Here is a 16,831-nt window from a genome sequence, read left to right as displayed (position 1 = left end):
GAAATGAGATATTTGACCGCTCCTTTCTCTCTCTGAGCTCCAGCAGACGCTGACCACTTTTTGTGTCTCGGACCTGATTTGAAGGAGCACATTGCTGAGTGGTTTGGGCCAGGGCTGAGGTTTAGGGGACTATGGCTAAAGTGCTTGGGTCTAAGCTGGGGACCTAAGGCTCGGGCTGCAAGGCAGAGCTCAGGGCTAGCCCTGCGGCTCTGGCTAGCCTCTCATCCGACTGCCTGCCTGGGTATTGATCAGGCCTGTGCCAAATATGGCCTGTGCCAAACAAGCTGATAATCCACTAATCCATAAACCCACTCACTGCCATGCCATCAGTTGAGCTGTGGATGGGGGCGGTGAAGAAATGAGCTCTCTGAATGCCATTTTAGTCTGTCTCTGCATCTCGTCTCTCTCTGTCTTTCCTCTTTACTAGACTTCACATATTTTCCTCATGACTCTGTCTTTCAGTTTTAATTTTTTTTTTCTTCTTTCTCCTGCTCTGTGAGTTGTGACTTTCTCTCTGTCTTACTCGCCCTTTCCCTCCCTCTCCTCCACAGGGGCAACTGTGCTACTTGTGAATGCTACTGATTTGGACGCCTCACGGGAGTTTGGCCAGGCCTCACTCATCTACTCCCTGGAGGGTTCCTCTCAGTTCCGTCTCAACTCACGCTCAGGTATGTGTGTATGTGTGTGTGCGTATATTCTTGAAGTATACTTGTAAATGTGACAGAAATTTAAGATGATTCAATTTTTGGTTTCAATATTACACGTCTGCTTATTTAGATCTGCAATACCTTTTTCGGTCTTCTTCTTTAGGCTCTTCAGTTCTTTGCTTGTACATGCATTGTGTCTTGGTTGTGCCTTATCTACAGTATAATGTGATTCGAACCACTCAGTCCCGTGACTTGAAAGAGCTGATTGCAAATCTGAGATTTTTACATCTGGACTTTTCACTCCATGCATCCTGGCATGAAAAGTTGCTTTCAAATGACTTCTCTCCAATCATGTGGCCATCCTGGATGTTGCATTTCTAAAATGTTTTTGATCTGATTTCATGTGTGGTTCAGGTGAGATCACCACCACAGCCTTGCTGGACCGAGAGCTGAAGTCAGAGTACATCCTCATTGTCAGAGCTGTGGATGGAGGGGTGGGCCCACAACAGAAGACTGGCATTGCCACGGTAACCACTTTGAAGTCAACATTCATCTGATCTCACCTTCAGCTCAAAGAAAGAACTCTAATTTCCTCCTCACTGTTTAATCAATAGTACTTTTAGTTAAAAAACATGTCAGACATGTCAGTTCTATTGTATGTATATTTTGTACTATGAACAAGACTGTCTGTCTTCTAAACCTTGAGGGTCCAAGGTCTTGTATATAACTGACATCATAAGTAGCTAATTTCCCATTTACCTCAATTTCCCACTTTGTTCAGGTGAACATCACCATCCTGGACATCAATGACAATGTCCCCATGTGGAGGGACGAGCCATACCATGCCAACGTGGTGGAGATGAGCCCGATAAACACTGATGTTATCTCTGTGAGTGCACCTAGTCCAACTTGGTAAACTTGTTTAATTACTGATGGCTAACTACAACACAAATTAACACACTTGAATAATCATTCTTAGCATTTGTTCCATTTTGAGCAGGATGGGTGGTATCTGCATTATAACTATTTGAAATGTTGGCCTCTACTTTTGTATGCAGATTTGATGTAGAGAGAATACCAGTGTCCTTGAGTGTTGTTGTTTTTTTCTGTGATTTAATTTGATGACTGACTCTGCAAACTTGAATCAGGCAAAGGCTGTGCTTTTCAATAAAAACACTTAGGTTTCAGAACAAACAGAGTGATCAGAGTGTGCATAATACAACATTTTATATCATATATCAGTAATCATGTAGGTTAAGAGTGGAATAGAAGATTATTAGAGATATACCATGTAAGAAAAACAGTGCATGTTGATGGGTGCATTTACATGCATACTCCTCCACTAATGATGGACAAATTGCCATCACTGCGTAGGTCATCACAAAGTAAACACTCTAATATTACCTCCAAGCTCTCTCATTGTCCTGCTGGTGTCTTTGGCAACGTGTTGTTGTAAATTAAGCCCTGATTGTCCATTAATTAAAGAGGCGTCAGTGAGTGTAATTAAGGGAGTCCGATTGCTAATTAAAATGTAGCCTGCAGTCATACGCATAGCAAATTATTCAGCTGCTAGGCAGAGAAGGAGAGCGAGAACCCATCTTGCAGTGCAAAAGAGTGAGATGGAAAAATGGTGAGGATATACAAGTGTTGCAGTGCTAAAATGTTGCTACATTTTCCACTTATACCTGCCCTCTTGTAACTATTCCTCAGTTGAGTTCATTTACGGTGCATCCAGCGGTGCGATGCATACTGTATGTGACTCTCTACGCTCAGTGGACAGACACCGTCGTCCCTCTGACCATTTTTCAATAAATCGGACCACCCAGGCTTACAGTCCTGTAATTGGCCCCTATGTAGCCCTTGCCCAGCCAGTGTTTCCATGGTGACAAGAGGCCACCCGCTGAGTCCTGGAGGTGTCCAGCGAGCTGATGAATTTGGTTGCTGTGTCCAGTTCAAGGATCAGCCCAGTCAGTTCCTAGACCTAGACCCGCCATCACTACTGCATTCAGCACCTATGCACACACAATGAGCCTCCTCTAATATCTCATTTCAAAACAATATTCTCTTTTCTGCCACTCTGCAGTCAGATCAGGGCTACAGTTCAATGGACAAAGCTAATATATTTGCACACCATCTTTTAATGTGCTCAGCTCAGGCCAGAATTGATAGTTCAACTGGCACCTACCTTTGTCTGTGCTGTTGATAATCAATGGGCCTCTGAGATGCCTGCCTACAATGTCCCCTTAATAATTAAATACCTGCAAAACCTTTGTTCCTCTAATGACCAATTAACCAGTTTCCAGCGTTTTTACTCAGCACACTGAATAATTGATCAACTCTTTAAAAATCAGCCAGTGTTTTAGCCGGGCTCCTGGCATTCATCACCCATCGCCACTTTGTGTCAGAAAAGAGACGTTACCATTTTTCTTTTAGCTGACTGATGTGTGAGAGCAGTTGGAAGGGGTTGCATGTGGACAGATGCTCTGCGGGTGAGGAGGGGGGGGATGGGAGGGGTGTCCTCATTCATAGTATCATTACTATTATGATTATTTATTTTCTTTCCCTAATTCACCTCCTCATTGCTCCCCTCACTTCTAACTTGTAACTTGAGGATTATTATTTATATGGTAAGCCAAGCAATGTTAGAGGTAGGAATGAAAGAAGCATATAAAACATCTAGCAAGGTTTCCTCTGTCACTCATTTGTCCAGGTGTTGGCAGTGGACCCTGACAACTGGGAAAATGGGACAGTGGTGTACAGTATCGTTCCAGAAAACCCCTTTTACACCATAAACAGCAGTACCGGGAAGATCCGCACCAGTGGGGTAACCCTAGACAGGGAAAGCTCCAACCCCAGGGACACAGTGCTCATGAGGACTATTATCATCTCAGCTGTCGACCGTGAGTAGTGTGTGTGTGGGAGATGGGTTACCCATGTCACTTTGCACTTGTATTAGCCTTTCGGTGTGTAAATTTGTCTGACTCATGAAACACTTAAACCATCTGTAAGCAAGCTTAAATAGCTTTTTATCATTCTCAGTAGAGAGCTTTCAATTCTGAGCGATTAGTCTCCTTCTTCAAGCCTCATTCCTCAAGTTTTATGTTGACCATGAAACTTTTTATTGTGGCTAATAAACTCTCCTGACCATGAGATGTGGGGTGTGTGCTTGTGTGTCTTTATATATCCCTCTGGCGCCCTCTTTAGGTGGTACACCTCCACTGCGTGCATCAGCAAGCACCACAGTATTTGTCAACCTCCTAGATCTCAATGACAACGACCCAACCTTCATCAATCTGCCCTTTGTGGCTGAAGTGCCAGAGGGACTGCCCATTGGATCCTCAGTTTTTAAGGTAAATTTTAGACACAGTCTATATTAGGAATGCCAAAGTTTAAAAAAAAAAACGATAAGGATTCAGAGATATTAAATCTTCCTTTGAAGATTTCAAGGGTGCCAGTTCTTTGAACATTTATAACACTACACAATCCCTGCACCTATGAGTATTTGTCACAAAAAGTTTTAGGCAAGCAGGCACGTTGAACAATAACTGACGACAGACATATAGAGTACGATCATTCTGTCAGCATGATACAGTAAATTATGTATTGTTCGCCAACCAACATTAATGATTTACTGATGTGATGCTTTTTTGAAATATGACTTAAATATAGATTCTTGGTAATAATGCATGATCACTGCCCTTCATGAAATAATCAAAACTATATCTTTTAACCTCTGTCTCTTCCTGCCCACTATCCCTTACCTTTTTTCCCCTGTAACCGCCCCTTCTTCTTCCTCTCATCCTCTTCTTATTCTTATCATCCTCTCTCTCTTTTAGGTCCAGGTGGAGGATCCAGATGAGGATAAGAATGGTTTGATTACAATGGCGTTACAGATGGGCATGCCTCGCTTGGACTTCTACCTGAACACCTCCACTGGCATTCTCACCTCCACGGCAATCCTCGATCGAGAGCAGATTGGACAGTACCATTTGAGGATTATAGCCTACGATGCAGGGAAGTTCCCTCGCACCTCCACTTCAACCCTCACCGTCACAGGTGAGAGTCTGCGAATGTGGCTGATGATGATGAGAAATTGGGTTTGATTTCCCCTGTGCTGTCTGACATTACCCTGCATATGAAACTACCAAGCCACAGTATGATTAGATTCTGAGTGACATAAGGAGTTACTTCATTATGGCAGACTTCTCAGAAATCTGCTCAGAAGGCTGCTACCACCTGCTGGTGGGATGTGAACAACCCTAAGAGGAAACTAATTGTCCGACTGCTGTGAACGTGATAAAAAAAAAGAATTGGAAAAACTGATTAAAGGTTTCTGGCATTTCTTAAATAGATCAGATGAGTCAGAAGCAATGAAATATCTTCAACTTGACAAAAAACTGTCTTGTAGCGATATGTTTCACATTACATAACTTTACAGGGAAAGTCAAGATCGGCCAGAGAACAGCACAAACTTCAGAAGTGCAGATCATGTACTAAAACCTGAATCCTGTGATTTAACAATGGTTTTTCTACTCACTGCACCACCCTGCTGCCTTATTTGTCCTCATGTACATTTATCTGTGTGTCCTCACGTCTGTCTGTCTGTCTGTGTGTTTGTGCGTGTGGGTTAGTTCTGGATGTAAATGATGAGACGCCCACCTTCAACCCTCGCGTGTACAATGTTTCCCTGAAGGAGAGTGTCCCTAGAGACCACATTGTAGCTCGGCTCAGCTGCTCTGACAACGACGCCGGCCTCAACGCCGAACTTAGCTACTTCATCACAGGTCAGAGGTCCCAGTTGGAGGTGTTTTTGTGTTTTGTGTGTCTTTGGGCTAGAGAGTTGTACAGTTACGCAGAATATGTGCACATACAGTACCTTTGTCAATCCATCCATCACTGTGTAAGTTTGTGTGTGAGGTAAGTTCCTCTTGCATGCTTCTGTTAGTGTTTATGGCTGTATGTGAGTGAATGTGTGGGTTTTACAAATGTACTGTAAGTTAATTTTGGACATGTGTTTGTGTTTTGTATTTTTAGGTGGTAATCAGGATGGTAAATTCAGCGTGGGCTTCAGAGACGGCATTGTTCGGACAGTGGTTGGCTTAGACAGAGAGACCCAGGCAGCATACACTCTGGTCATAGAAGCTATCGGTGTGTCATGAATTCATATCTTTTTTTTGTGTTGATAGAAAACCAAACCAGCATTTTTTATCATTCTCATCCTTACACAGTATGTGTTTGTATTTGTTATAATAGCGCTTGTTTTCTCACTTGTTTTGTTTGTCATCTTCAAAGCTGCTCCTTTCTACTTTGTATAATGATGGGGAAAAAAAGTGATGCCTGCACAACTGCAGTGATTTCAGACATTGCTCAACTGCCTTTGTTCCTGTTTGAGAAGAAAGAACAAAAACTCTGAGGTTTTCCTGTTTTGAAAACCATAGTCAGGGTGACTTCTGCTCAAGGGGCAAGCAACACAACAGAAGAAAAAGCAGATAATGTTAAACCGTGCAAGACAGCAGAATTAAACATATTGTCCTAATTCACGAGCAGCTGAAAGTGACCCAAGTTTTGATGAGCCAACAATATTCCCATCTTCCTTCTTTAAAACAAGTTTAATTTCTTTCTGAAGATTAATGAATAATTTAATGTAACATGTTAACACATAACTAGTTCCATTTTGTGTACATGTTGTAAAGATGGGTTTCTAACTTTTGTATTTACAGCTTTTTCATGTGGTACTGCCATGTCTCTTTCATTTGTCCTAGTGTTATACCTAAAATTAGCATAAACCTGGATGACTGTAACTGATACGTTTGTGAATGTGTCTGTTTCTACACATAGACAACGGTCCAGCAGGCAGCAGGAGGACAGGCACAGCAACTGTATTTGTTGAAGTGCAGGATGTAAATGACAACAGACCTATCTTCCTCCAAAATAGCTATGAAACCAGCATACTGGAGAGTGTGCCCCGAGGGACCAGCATCCTTCAGGTAGAAAACACACACACACTGCTTAACGGATATAGAAACATACTGCACCTTCAGCAGTCTTTTTTTTTTTTAAAGTCACTTTATTTTCTAATGTAACAATCACAAAACACAAAGAATCAGTTGGCTCAGGTTGCATTTGTCTTTTCAGTATTGATAACCCATCATATCTGATAATGCTGTCAGCAGGTTCAGGAATAACAGAGACCTGCATGAAATTGTACTGTAAAATAATTCCTAGTGTTTGTCTTAACGCACATGAATTACCAGATGGATGTGGTTTACTGCAGCAGAGCAATTAGCTGAGTGATTTAGAGGAATGATACTTGTCTCCAGACTTTGAATGTGATTGGAGAAAATTCCCTCCTCATAAATCACTATTGTTGAAAATAGCATGTAGACTTAACTGAGCTGCTGTCATTTGAGGCCTTAACTTGGTCTTGAAAGTGAGTTTCTTTTTAAAATTCACATCTGAGGAGCTCATATACTTTGTGTTAGAAATTGAATTTAATCAAATTTTAATTTGAGTTTTGATGATTCATCAAACCCTGCCTGAGAGAATCAAATGGAGTCATTGTTTGATTAAATCATTACACTCCTGGTGAATATGCTGTCTGCTATAGATAGTAAAATGATCAGTGACAAAAATGTATAAACACTGCTCCATAGCTTTTTAATTGCCTCATTTGTAAGCACGTTGTAGCAAACCTCATCCATCTAGCATTCAAAGTATGTTAAAACAAATGCTAAAAAAATCTTATTTACCCATACCTGGTATTAGTGGTAATTGCAACATAAAAAAAAGCAGTTTAACTCTGATTTGGGGAAGCAATCAGTCAGTCCTTAAGCAGTCCTCCAGTTAGATTTCAGTGACATAGTCAAATAGACAAGGCATAGTGACGTGCGACTCCACGCTGGTCTCTGGCTGTGCTGTCTGTCTGTCTGGAGACTGGGAAGCATGCGTGCTCTCACGCTCGTGTGGCCTACGATGCGGCGGTCTTCTGAAGGAGAGGTTGTATGAACGCCGATAGGAGCCCAGCCTCTTCCAGACCTTGAGCTGGGGCTCACTGGACTGGCTTTTTCCATGGGTCAAGCTCTCCCCTGGGCCACAGCTCGCCTCAGAGTCCCCGTCCTGTTCAGAGGGCCGGCACACTGCCAGGAAGGCTGCTAACCCTGCCAGCAGCAGCGATAAGCCCAGCACCACCATGATGGTGAATTCTGGGTCATGGATGTCTGAAGAATAGGATGAAGGGAGTGGGGTGGTGGGAGAGATGGTGGTGGATGTTAGGCTAGACAGAGTGATGTTTTCTGTGTTGGAGGAAAGGGTAAAGTTGGAGCCTGGGTCACTGGTATTCATGTTGTCTTGGCCCTGGATGGAGAAAGAAACATCAGATTGGAAATCTAGGGATGTGTGTATGTGTGTGTGTGTGTGTCTGTTTGTCTGCTTATGTTTGTGGTTGTTTTTGAGTGTATATGTGTGTGTGTGGTCAGCCTCTATCAAAGTACAACAGCAGTGCTCTTGATATGCCGTGTTTTGCCTCACTAGCCAAGCCTAACCAAGCTGAGTAGATTTATTTGGGGGCTTATTTTCACTTTAGGGGGATCATATACTCAAGGGCTTACATTATATGTACACACACATACACACACACACGCACAAATATGCACAGAAACGCCTGCATGCACATGCAGATGCGGTGAATGTTTGGCATTTGCGGCAATTATGTAGCTATTAAATCAAGGACTACAAAACAGTCAATGCTTGACAGGCTTTCTTCAATGTAAAACAAATTAGGTTTATTAAAATGCCCCTTGTAAAATGTAAGGCACCCCCCACCTTTTCTACCCCGGTCTCCAATTATCCCCCTCTCATTCTCTGCACCCCCATCATCAGCATAGTAACATTTGTAAATGTCATCGTCCTTAATTCAGCGGAGACAAAGCATGGCTTATCGGTTTAAGGGAAACACATTGGGACGTGAAATTATTTTTAAGACCAAATGCCAGGAAAGCTGTGAAAAGGCCAGTGGAGCAGGATGGCTCGTTAGAGAGTCAGTTCATTAGTCAGCGCCTCCAAGCACATACGCTGCCTCACACGCACACGTACACACATACACTCACAACTATTCAAACACAAACTTTCCTTCTCACTACACATACTGTTGCTTGTACTGCACATATTCATGATTAGACGCGCTGCTCTTAAGCTTGGCAGCTTAGTAAGGTACTCTCCCTCACTATCACACCACATTGTTGCTCGTCCAGATCTGACTGCTCAGCTAGTTTTGAAGCACTGAAACTCATTTCCTAACTTCTTTATGAGCACACTTTGTCTAACCTATTCACATTTGTAAAGTTTGATCAATTGTGCGCTCACAAGTTTTCCAGTAATTCCTCAGTAGCACACTCGCAAAAGCATATTCGATTTTTTTTTTTATTTCATTGCCTCTTGATTGCTCTCTGATTTATGGTATTTCTCACCATATTTTCTCTGTATTATCCACATAGTGGAAGCACAAATTGAATGGGGAATATAGTAACAGTTCATAGATGTCAGATGTGCAACCTGTTTGCTTATATTCACATCCACATGCCAGATAAGTCCTAATCATACTAAACCAAATGCAAACACAGCAGTTTCCACATACTCCTACAGACAATGTGTAGTTACTCAAGCACATGTCAAGCAGCTCTCCTGTCGAAATGTGGATTTTAGGAGTTTCATTCCAAAAAATAGACTCCACAGCAGACATGCAATACATATTGTAACAGACATTAATGAGATTTTTAGCTTTCTTAGGACCTTAAGACTTGAACCATGTTTATCTCTAAAATACCAAGCAATTCACATTTTTCCTCATATTGAACCTGTTGTGATTTGGAATAAAACTGTTCAAAAATACAGTATATACTCACTCCCACACTTTAGAGACTCTTTAAAACAGCACCTTGCTTAGTCCCAGTAACTGAGGTCAGACCTGTTTCTTGGCTCCACACACTTGTTTTTCCCCCCTTAAACTGCTGCTTTCCCAGAGACAGAGGGGAAAACGCTGGGGAGGAAGAGGGAAACAAGGAGGGAAAGGGGGTAAAATGTGGGTAACAGCATCACGGTTGAAATACCTCACTTTTGTTTTAATGCCAGGGAGCCAAAGACAAAAGTGTGTTTTCTGAGCCACGCAGAGGCTTAGTGAATAATCTCTCAATGCTTACACTCCACATGCTTACACTTACAACATCTGGCTCTGCTAGGTAGTCTTACACTTTATACACCCCCATTTATGGCCAAAGTGGTGCAGTCCGCTGTGTAATACCCTATTCATCACTCACCAATCTGACCCCCCAGCCTCTTTTTTTCTCCCTTCACCCCCTCCCCTCTCCTCCTCTTTCTCCTCTCCTCTCCACATCTCTTTATAAAGCTAATGAGACTGAAGTTGGGCCCCTCTTCACATAGGAAGCGAGAGAGAGCAAAAGAGGACACACAGGGCAAGAGAGAGAGAGAGAGAGGGAGACTGTGAGAGTGTGTGTGTCTGTATTTGTGTATACCTGAGTGCACGTACATGTGTTTAAGTGTCTTGAGTGTGTGTGTGTTTGTGTGTCTGTATGCAATTGAATATGCACTTTGTAAGCACCTCCACAAGTTTTGACAAATCCACAGAGGAGCAGGGTGTGACATGAAGTCAGCCTTATCCAATGCCAGCATCTCTGTGCCTCTCTGGATTCAGAAGTCAGTCTTATGACATGGCCCATTCACCAGCAGCCCAGCATGCTCCACTATTTATCTGTGTACACTGTGGAGCCATGCTGTCTGTGCTGGCTTTGGGGTTTTCAGCTGCTTCTGGCCTTCTGCCTGTAACACAGAGAGAGAGGTACTCAGTGCCAAGCCATGCTGGCGTTGTTGTGGTAACAGCACACTGGGCAACAGTGGATGTGTGGTGAAGGAGGAAACCATCTGATCAATAAAAAATAGAGTGAAATGTACTATTTATCACGTGAAATAGTATGGGATAACCACACCGGAGAGGTAAACACTCAACATCCAACTGAACAACGGACTCTGATCACTGGTAACCAAATCCATCTTCTCAAGTCTCTCATGATAGCAGCTGCAGTATAGTGGTTCTTGAATATTGTAACATTCTCCATGGTCAGACTGCAAAATGACTGTACCAGTCATAAAGAGAGATTAATAGTTATTTACTGGATGGTTTGTGTTTCCATGTTGTTGTAGATTTTTGTTATGTCTGGTGTCCCCTTGTAGTTATTTTATGTAAGTGTTGGGTTTTGCTTGTCTGTGTTTGCACAGGTACAAGCTACAGATGCAGACCAGGGGGAAAATGGCCGAGTTCTGTACAGAATCCTCACTGGTAACTGTGCTTAAATTTTCCTCCCAGATGGCATTTACATACATTGTCTCCATGCTCACCAACACACTGAGCGAGCGTGCCCACATGCTGTGCAAAATTACTCAATTACTAAAATAACTGACGGTGGTGTCTTTGAATCAGTTGTTCAATATACTGTAGGTGCAGGCAAGAAATTCCCCCAAAAAGTTTCCATATCAAGTTTCTGATAATCATTTCATTTCTCTCTTTTCCAATACAATTTCACTTCTTTTAAAACTGTCTTGAAGCAGTAGACGGCAAATCACAGCCACAGCTTGTATTGGAGGCGAGTGAAATTATCTCACCCAGTTGGCAAATGCCTCTGGAGAAACTACTCAAACCATGAGACTAGATTACATGTTTTGCTAAAAATGTGCATTTTGTTGAAATGTCTTATACTCTGTCTCACTTTCCTTCACTCTTTTCTTGTATTTCCTGTGTGTGTGTGTGCTCACGAATTGTGAATGAATGCATGCAGGGAACAGTAACAATCTGTTCAGCATAGACAGGCAGACAGGGCTGGTGACAAGAGGCCTCAGGGCTCTGGACAGAGAAACCAGCAGCTCCCATGTGTTGGAAGTGGAGGCCTTCAACAGTGACGAGGGCAGCATGAGGAGCTCTGTGAGGGTGAGGAGACACGGGGAGACGAAGGGGAGGGTAGCTGGGGGGTGGACACGACCAGTGTAGATGCTATAAAAAATTGTTTAGCATATTTTGTGTTGAAGTCATTTGTGCTTTTTACTATAGAGCATGAAGATTTTTAAAATTAAAAGGAAAATGTGGCTGCTTTTTGAAGTGTGACAGCAGTGCAGTCCTCAGAAGATCCAAACCTTTAAGAGAAAATAGCCAAGCCCCTTTCCCAAAGAGTGTATTCCTCAAAGTTAATATGTATAGTTGATGTATAGCTTCAAATGTCCTCCCCTGCAGGTGATCGTATATGTGGATGATGCCAATGACGAGGTGCCAGTGTTTACCCAGCAACAATACAACCGTCTGGGCCTTAGGGAGACTGCTGGCATTGGCACTTCTGTGATTGTGGTTCGCGCCACAGACCCTGACACTGGTGAGTTCAGATAGGGGATAGTTAAGTCAATTAGCAGAAGCAAGCAGAGGAAGCAGAGCATGAAGTCAGTTCTTGTCGACCCTTTAGTTTTATCCTCAGAATGAAAGAGAAAGAGACACCTCTTAACCATAACTTTTTACACTTTGTTGACTGTATCTGGCCTTTAAATCGCTGCTTCTCATCCACACTTCCTCTATTCACTTCCTGTTCTGTAAAGTGTTTCTTAGATACATTATGACACATCTGGTGCTGTGACAGACATTTTCCAAAACAGTAAAGCAGGCCTGAACTTAAAATAAACACAGGTTAGCCAACAGAGCCAAACACTGTAACATAAAACACAAACAAAACACAAGGAGGTTGTTAGCGTGTTGTAACTATAGCTACAATACCACACTGTTACAAGATTTTCAGGTTGATTCCAAAATATCCAAAGTTACTACTTTAAACTCTCATAGTTGTTAAAGTTATTGTAAATAATCCATGCATTTCCTTACCAACCACCCTTCCTCTTTCTGTTCAGGTGATGGTGGAGCTGTGGCTTACGCACTTGTGTCCGGCTCAGACCGCAAGTTTGAGGTGGATGTAAGCACCGGCCTGGTAACCACCGTGGACTACCTAGACTACGAGACCAAGACCACCTATCTGATGAATGTCTCAGCAACTGACCAGGCCCCGCCTTTCCACCGAGGCTTCTGCACCGTCTATGTCACTTTACTTAATGAGCTGGATGAGGCCGTGGCCTTCTTCTCAGCCGGTTACGAGGCTTCGCTTCGTGAGAACATTGCCACAGGGACAGAGGTGGTTCAGGTGCAAGCCCAGTCAGCCGACAACTTGAACCAGCTGACTTACAGATTCGACCCTGATACGTCACCTGCAGCTCTGGCCCTCTTCAAGATAGACAGCGTCACGGTGAGTGGGAGAGCAGTGGGGGAAAGGTCATCGATGATATGAACACAATGTACGTGCCTGTTTTTTGTGCACTTCAGAGGCTACACCCACCTTCCGTCAAATATATTTTTTATCCATTAACCACAGTGTGACACGATAACACCTCTTCCTTTGTGATATAAGCTAGCGTTCTTTTTCCTCGCTGTCAACTGATCAAAGAGCTTGTTTGCTTTGAAGTAATTTGGTTTCTTTGATAGTTGAGAAATTGGGGATTTTTCTTTTTTTTTTTTTTTGGTAGATTTTTATGATACTTGTTAGTCTTTCTATGTCTCTGTCCTTGCTCCGTGTCTGTCGTATGGGGAAGATTTTTATCTTGTATGGAATCTTTATAGAGGTGGAGATACAGTGTATGCTGATGTGTTTAATGTTTCAGGGCCGTATCACAGTGACAGGCCTGCTGGATAGAGAGAAGGGAGATATGTACACCTTGACTGTTGTAGCAGATGATGGAGGACCTAAAAAGGACTCCACTGTGGTACGGTGCTTCATTCTGAATTTTATGTTCCTACTCATCTTTTCATGTGCAATTTATTACAGTGGATGCTGTGTCTATTCCGTTGTAGAAAGCTTAATGGCATTCCTCTTTTATTCATTGCATCTCTCATTGGAACTGCAGAAGGTAAGATGCTCTGATCTTTTTATAGGGCTAAAGCACAGCATAAAATGTGTTCATCTGAAGTATGTGAAGTGATTATGTCGTATTTTTACAGTGGGTTTTGGTTATTTTAGTCATCTTAAAAATATCATTTGGCAAGTTATATGGCCTACATTTGATCTTACCTCTCGACAGGTGTCAATCACCATACTGGATGAGAATGACAACAGTCCCGAGTTTGACATCACATCTGATACTTCAGTGGACATCCTGGAAAACACACCCATGGGGAAGAGAGTGGCAGTAGTGCTGGGAAGGGACAAAGATGCTGGATTGAATGGACTGGTGAGACTGAAAGAGAAAGAGGGACAAACAAGGGCTCAGACAGATTTAACTAAATCTGTAACTTAAGTTTGAGGGTCCTATACGTGGCATTTTAACAACAATTGATCATTATCACTAATCATTAACTTCATAAACTTATAAACGGTATAAATACTGAAATTACATCACCATGAAGACAGGCCTTTACAGTGCATTTGACTTTGTTAATTTAACAGGAAATCTTCTCTGCTGCTTTACCGCACAAAACAAAATATGACACAGATGTTATGCTTCACTCATTTTGGTTTTTGCAGCTTTTCATATGATGTGTGAGTACTCTAAACATTCACTTCACCTTTAAGCAGATTATTACCTTATGAAAACTTGAAGCTCAACTGATTGTCTAAACAGTCTCCAATTGATTTTGACATCTCAGCAAAGTGATCCACTTATTTTGCTAGAACCACATTTTTTCCTCCATACCGCTTCAAGTTTTTATTTTTCCTTTCAGTTACACCCGGCTTGTGCAATTTTTTCTCTCTGTCAACCCAGCCTCCTCCTGTTTTAGTTTATGAATTCTTTTTTCTTAATTTTCTGTCTTATTCATATGTGCAGCGGCATTTTTTCCCACGTGTTTTTTGTATATTTTCTTAGTGATATGTGTCTGCTCTTAGTCATGTTCTGTTTCTCCATGTGAGTCTTAGTTGTGATTCTTCAGCATGTGCTGGGATTTATTCAAGGTTCAGAACCTGCCAAATACAACTGTTTATGATAAGTGTTGCTGACTCAACCTGTTGATAGTGTGACATTTTCATTCCATCATTGTTTCTGTCTCTGTCCCTGTCTCTTTGTCTCTCTCATTGTGACTCTTCAATCTCCCTCAGGTCAATTTCACCCTGGTGGCAGGCAACATGCAGGATGTATTCAAGATCAAGACAGTGAACCACACCTATGGGGAGGTCTATGTCAATGCTCCTCTCGACAGAGAGTCAGTGGACCGTTACCTACTAAAGGTCAGACAGCAACCTACTTTCATCCATGAGATCTTTAATCACATACCTCTTACATTCTTCATGACTACATAACACCTTTTTCTAAATGCACTCTGCCCACTATACAAACATCTCTAATCATCCTCAGAAATTAGTGTTTTCATTGGACATTACTCATAGTAAGAAGGTGACAGAGAAAATACATTTTCACTGCCTTTAAGACATCATTCGAATGGTGTTGTTATTCATCAATGAGTTGGTAGATGTTCTCTATATGAGCCTATGAGCTTCACACTGATCTAACTCATCTAACACTTAAACTATAACCGTAACTCAATAGATTTCTAACCTCAGTGCAGAAACAACCTTCACACAGACACTGAATGTTTATTGTAGACTAGTAGTCACTTGTTAGTAACTTGAGTATGAGCACTGGAATATAAAAAATCATGTGTGGTCGTTTTTTTTAAGGCTTTGAGATGATCTGAGCATATCAAAGTATTTTCATGTCAATCTATATGTTTATCTTTTTATGTAAACGAAAAGCACCCTGAAACTTGGATTTATTTTCAACCAAGCACCAAAGAAGACGGACATATACTTGATTTCTTTGCCCTCTGTGTGATTCTATGCTGTGTCCAAATGCATGGTCAGGCTTACATACTAGTACATAGCAGAGCATGTGTATGTTGTTACAGGTGCGTGCCATAGACAATGGCTCACCTCCCAGACAGACAGACCACTCCCTCACCGTCAACATCCTGGACGTCAATGACAATGCACCTGTTATTGAAAGCCAGAGGGGATACAACGTCAGCATAAGCGAGGTGGGAGACACACTAGCACATCACATGAAGCATGTTGTGATGTAGCATGTTTCTTGAATGTAGTGTGGATCTAGTTCTTGACCCGAAGCTTAACAATGTCACTGTTGAATAATTACTGGTATGAGCGGTGATTTTCAGTTGACACAATAATATGTCACCATGCAGTCACAGGTTTGTGTTTATTCTACAGCAGGCAATTTGAATTGATGCTTCTTTTATGATGTAAATTGCAGAATGTTGGAGGAGGTACGTCAGTCCTCCGAGTGATGGCTACAGACAAGGACATCGGTCCCAACGCTATGCTGTTTTACTACATCACTGCTGGAAACCAGGACCTAACCTTCCGCATGGATCGTGTAACAGGAGAGATGGTGACACGGCCAGCCCCTCCTGACCGTGAGCGCCAGCAAGAGTATCGGCTCATTGTCACAGTGGAAGATGATGGCACGCCACCTCTGTCGGTAAGACAAAAAGAACAGCAACAAGTAGTTCACTCCAAAAACCATCTCGATCTCTCATCATGTAATGAGGTCATCTTCTTGAATCAAGTGACATTTTCTCTTGATATTTTATCTTATTATGGTTGTGGGTCATTTAGGGGATTTAGTATCACTAGGGTACTATTGTGCCCTCCTTTGGTCACTCATTGTACTACAATCAGACTTAAAGAATATGCTCATTCTGGGGACCCTGTGCACTGATGTGTGTAGCTGATCACTGACTCTATTTCTACCAGATATTAGATATGAAACACATTAAGACCTCCTGGTTTCAGAGCCCACACATGAAATTTAATGGTTGGTAGATCAGCTGTGAGGGCACAGGAAACACCTTCGCTTGTAAACAGGAAAGCCACAAGCCATACATCCAAAAAGACGAAGATGAATGCTTTTCCTGTTTAGAAACATCTGCAATATTGAAAGGCACAAGTTGCGTGCATACAGAAGGAGTTATGCACTGTATGTGTCACAGGTCCATGCATAGCCACATGACTGACAGCTGTTGTACTGTATTTGGCCTGCATTTTTTTTAACTCCTGTCTAGGCCAAGTAAGACATGGATGGTA

The 16,831-nt window shown here is 42.2% G+C and overlaps 2 protein-coding genes across 12 annotated transcripts in view; one reads left to right on the top strand and one right to left on the bottom strand.

The window, feature by feature from the left end:
- cdh23 (cadherin-related 23) overlaps positions 1 to 16,831 on the top strand; it is a 186,198-nt gene that overhangs the window by 139,250 nt on the left and 30,117 nt on the right. For 7 of the 9 annotated variants that reach the window (XM_067609599.1, XM_067609602.1, XM_067609598.1 and 4 more), the window contains 18 exons: positions 552 to 668; positions 1,062 to 1,174; positions 1,429 to 1,536; positions 3,358 to 3,547; positions 3,852 to 3,997; positions 4,484 to 4,703; positions 5,279 to 5,431; positions 5,682 to 5,795; positions 6,486 to 6,634; positions 10,935 to 10,995; positions 11,492 to 11,640; positions 11,941 to 12,076; positions 12,600 to 12,988; positions 13,401 to 13,502; positions 13,818 to 13,967; positions 14,831 to 14,959; positions 15,637 to 15,765; positions 15,999 to 16,226. In XM_067609599.1, coding sequence (XP_067465700.1) covers positions 552 to 668; positions 1,062 to 1,174; positions 1,429 to 1,536; positions 3,358 to 3,547; positions 3,852 to 3,997; positions 4,484 to 4,703; positions 5,279 to 5,431; positions 5,682 to 5,795; positions 6,486 to 6,634; positions 10,935 to 10,995; positions 11,492 to 11,640; positions 11,941 to 12,076; positions 12,600 to 12,988; positions 13,401 to 13,502; positions 13,818 to 13,967; positions 14,831 to 14,959; positions 15,637 to 15,765; positions 15,999 to 16,226 — 2,783 coding nt within the window. Of the gene's footprint in view, positions 1 to 551; positions 669 to 1,061; positions 1,175 to 1,428; positions 1,537 to 3,357; positions 3,548 to 3,851; positions 3,998 to 4,483; positions 4,704 to 5,278; positions 5,432 to 5,681; positions 5,796 to 6,485; positions 6,635 to 10,934; positions 10,996 to 11,491; positions 11,641 to 11,940; positions 12,077 to 12,599; positions 12,989 to 13,399; positions 13,503 to 13,590; positions 13,647 to 13,817; positions 13,968 to 14,830; positions 14,960 to 15,636; positions 15,766 to 15,998; positions 16,227 to 16,831 lie in introns of those variants that run through there. The other 2 variants (XM_067609607.1, XM_067609605.1) reach the window with 2 other exon arrangements.
- Positions 6,706 to 13,947, bottom strand: LOC137196763 (uncharacterized protein C10orf105-like). 3 transcript variants are annotated; one of them, XM_067609613.1, is made up of 3 exons: positions 13,808 to 13,947; positions 10,261 to 10,478; positions 6,742 to 8,000 (listed from the first exon to the last, which is right to left on the bottom strand). In XM_067609613.1, exon 3 carries the CDS (start codon positions 7,986 to 7,988, stop codon positions 7,491 to 7,493), a length of 498 nt encoding a protein of 165 aa, XP_067465714.1. In that variant the 5' UTR covers positions 7,989 to 8,000; positions 10,261 to 10,478; positions 13,808 to 13,947; the 3' UTR covers positions 6,742 to 7,490. The 3 variants fall into 3 exon arrangements, with proteins under 3 accessions (XP_067465717.1, XP_067465714.1, XP_067465715.1); XM_067609614.1 differs by lacking the exon at positions 13,808 to 13,947 and adding an exon at positions 12,574 to 12,694; XM_067609616.1 differs by lacking the exons at positions 10,261 to 10,478; positions 13,808 to 13,947 and adding an exon at positions 9,548 to 9,987 and having other exon boundaries at positions 6,706 to 8,000.

Source organism: Thunnus thynnus, chromosome 14 (genome assembly GCF_963924715.1).
Source record: "Thunnus thynnus chromosome 14, fThuThy2.1, whole genome shotgun sequence".
Classification (NCBI taxonomy): domain Eukaryota; kingdom Metazoa; phylum Chordata; class Actinopteri; order Scombriformes; family Scombridae; genus Thunnus; species Thunnus thynnus.
This window is presented reverse-complemented; position numbering and strand designations above follow the sequence as displayed.

What these genes read in the sequence shown, in the direction of transcription:
- LOC137196763 (XM_067609613.1), bottom strand. Translation starts at nt 7,988, where the DNA reads ATGAATACCAGTGACCCAGGCTCCAACTTTACCCTTTCCTCCAACACA.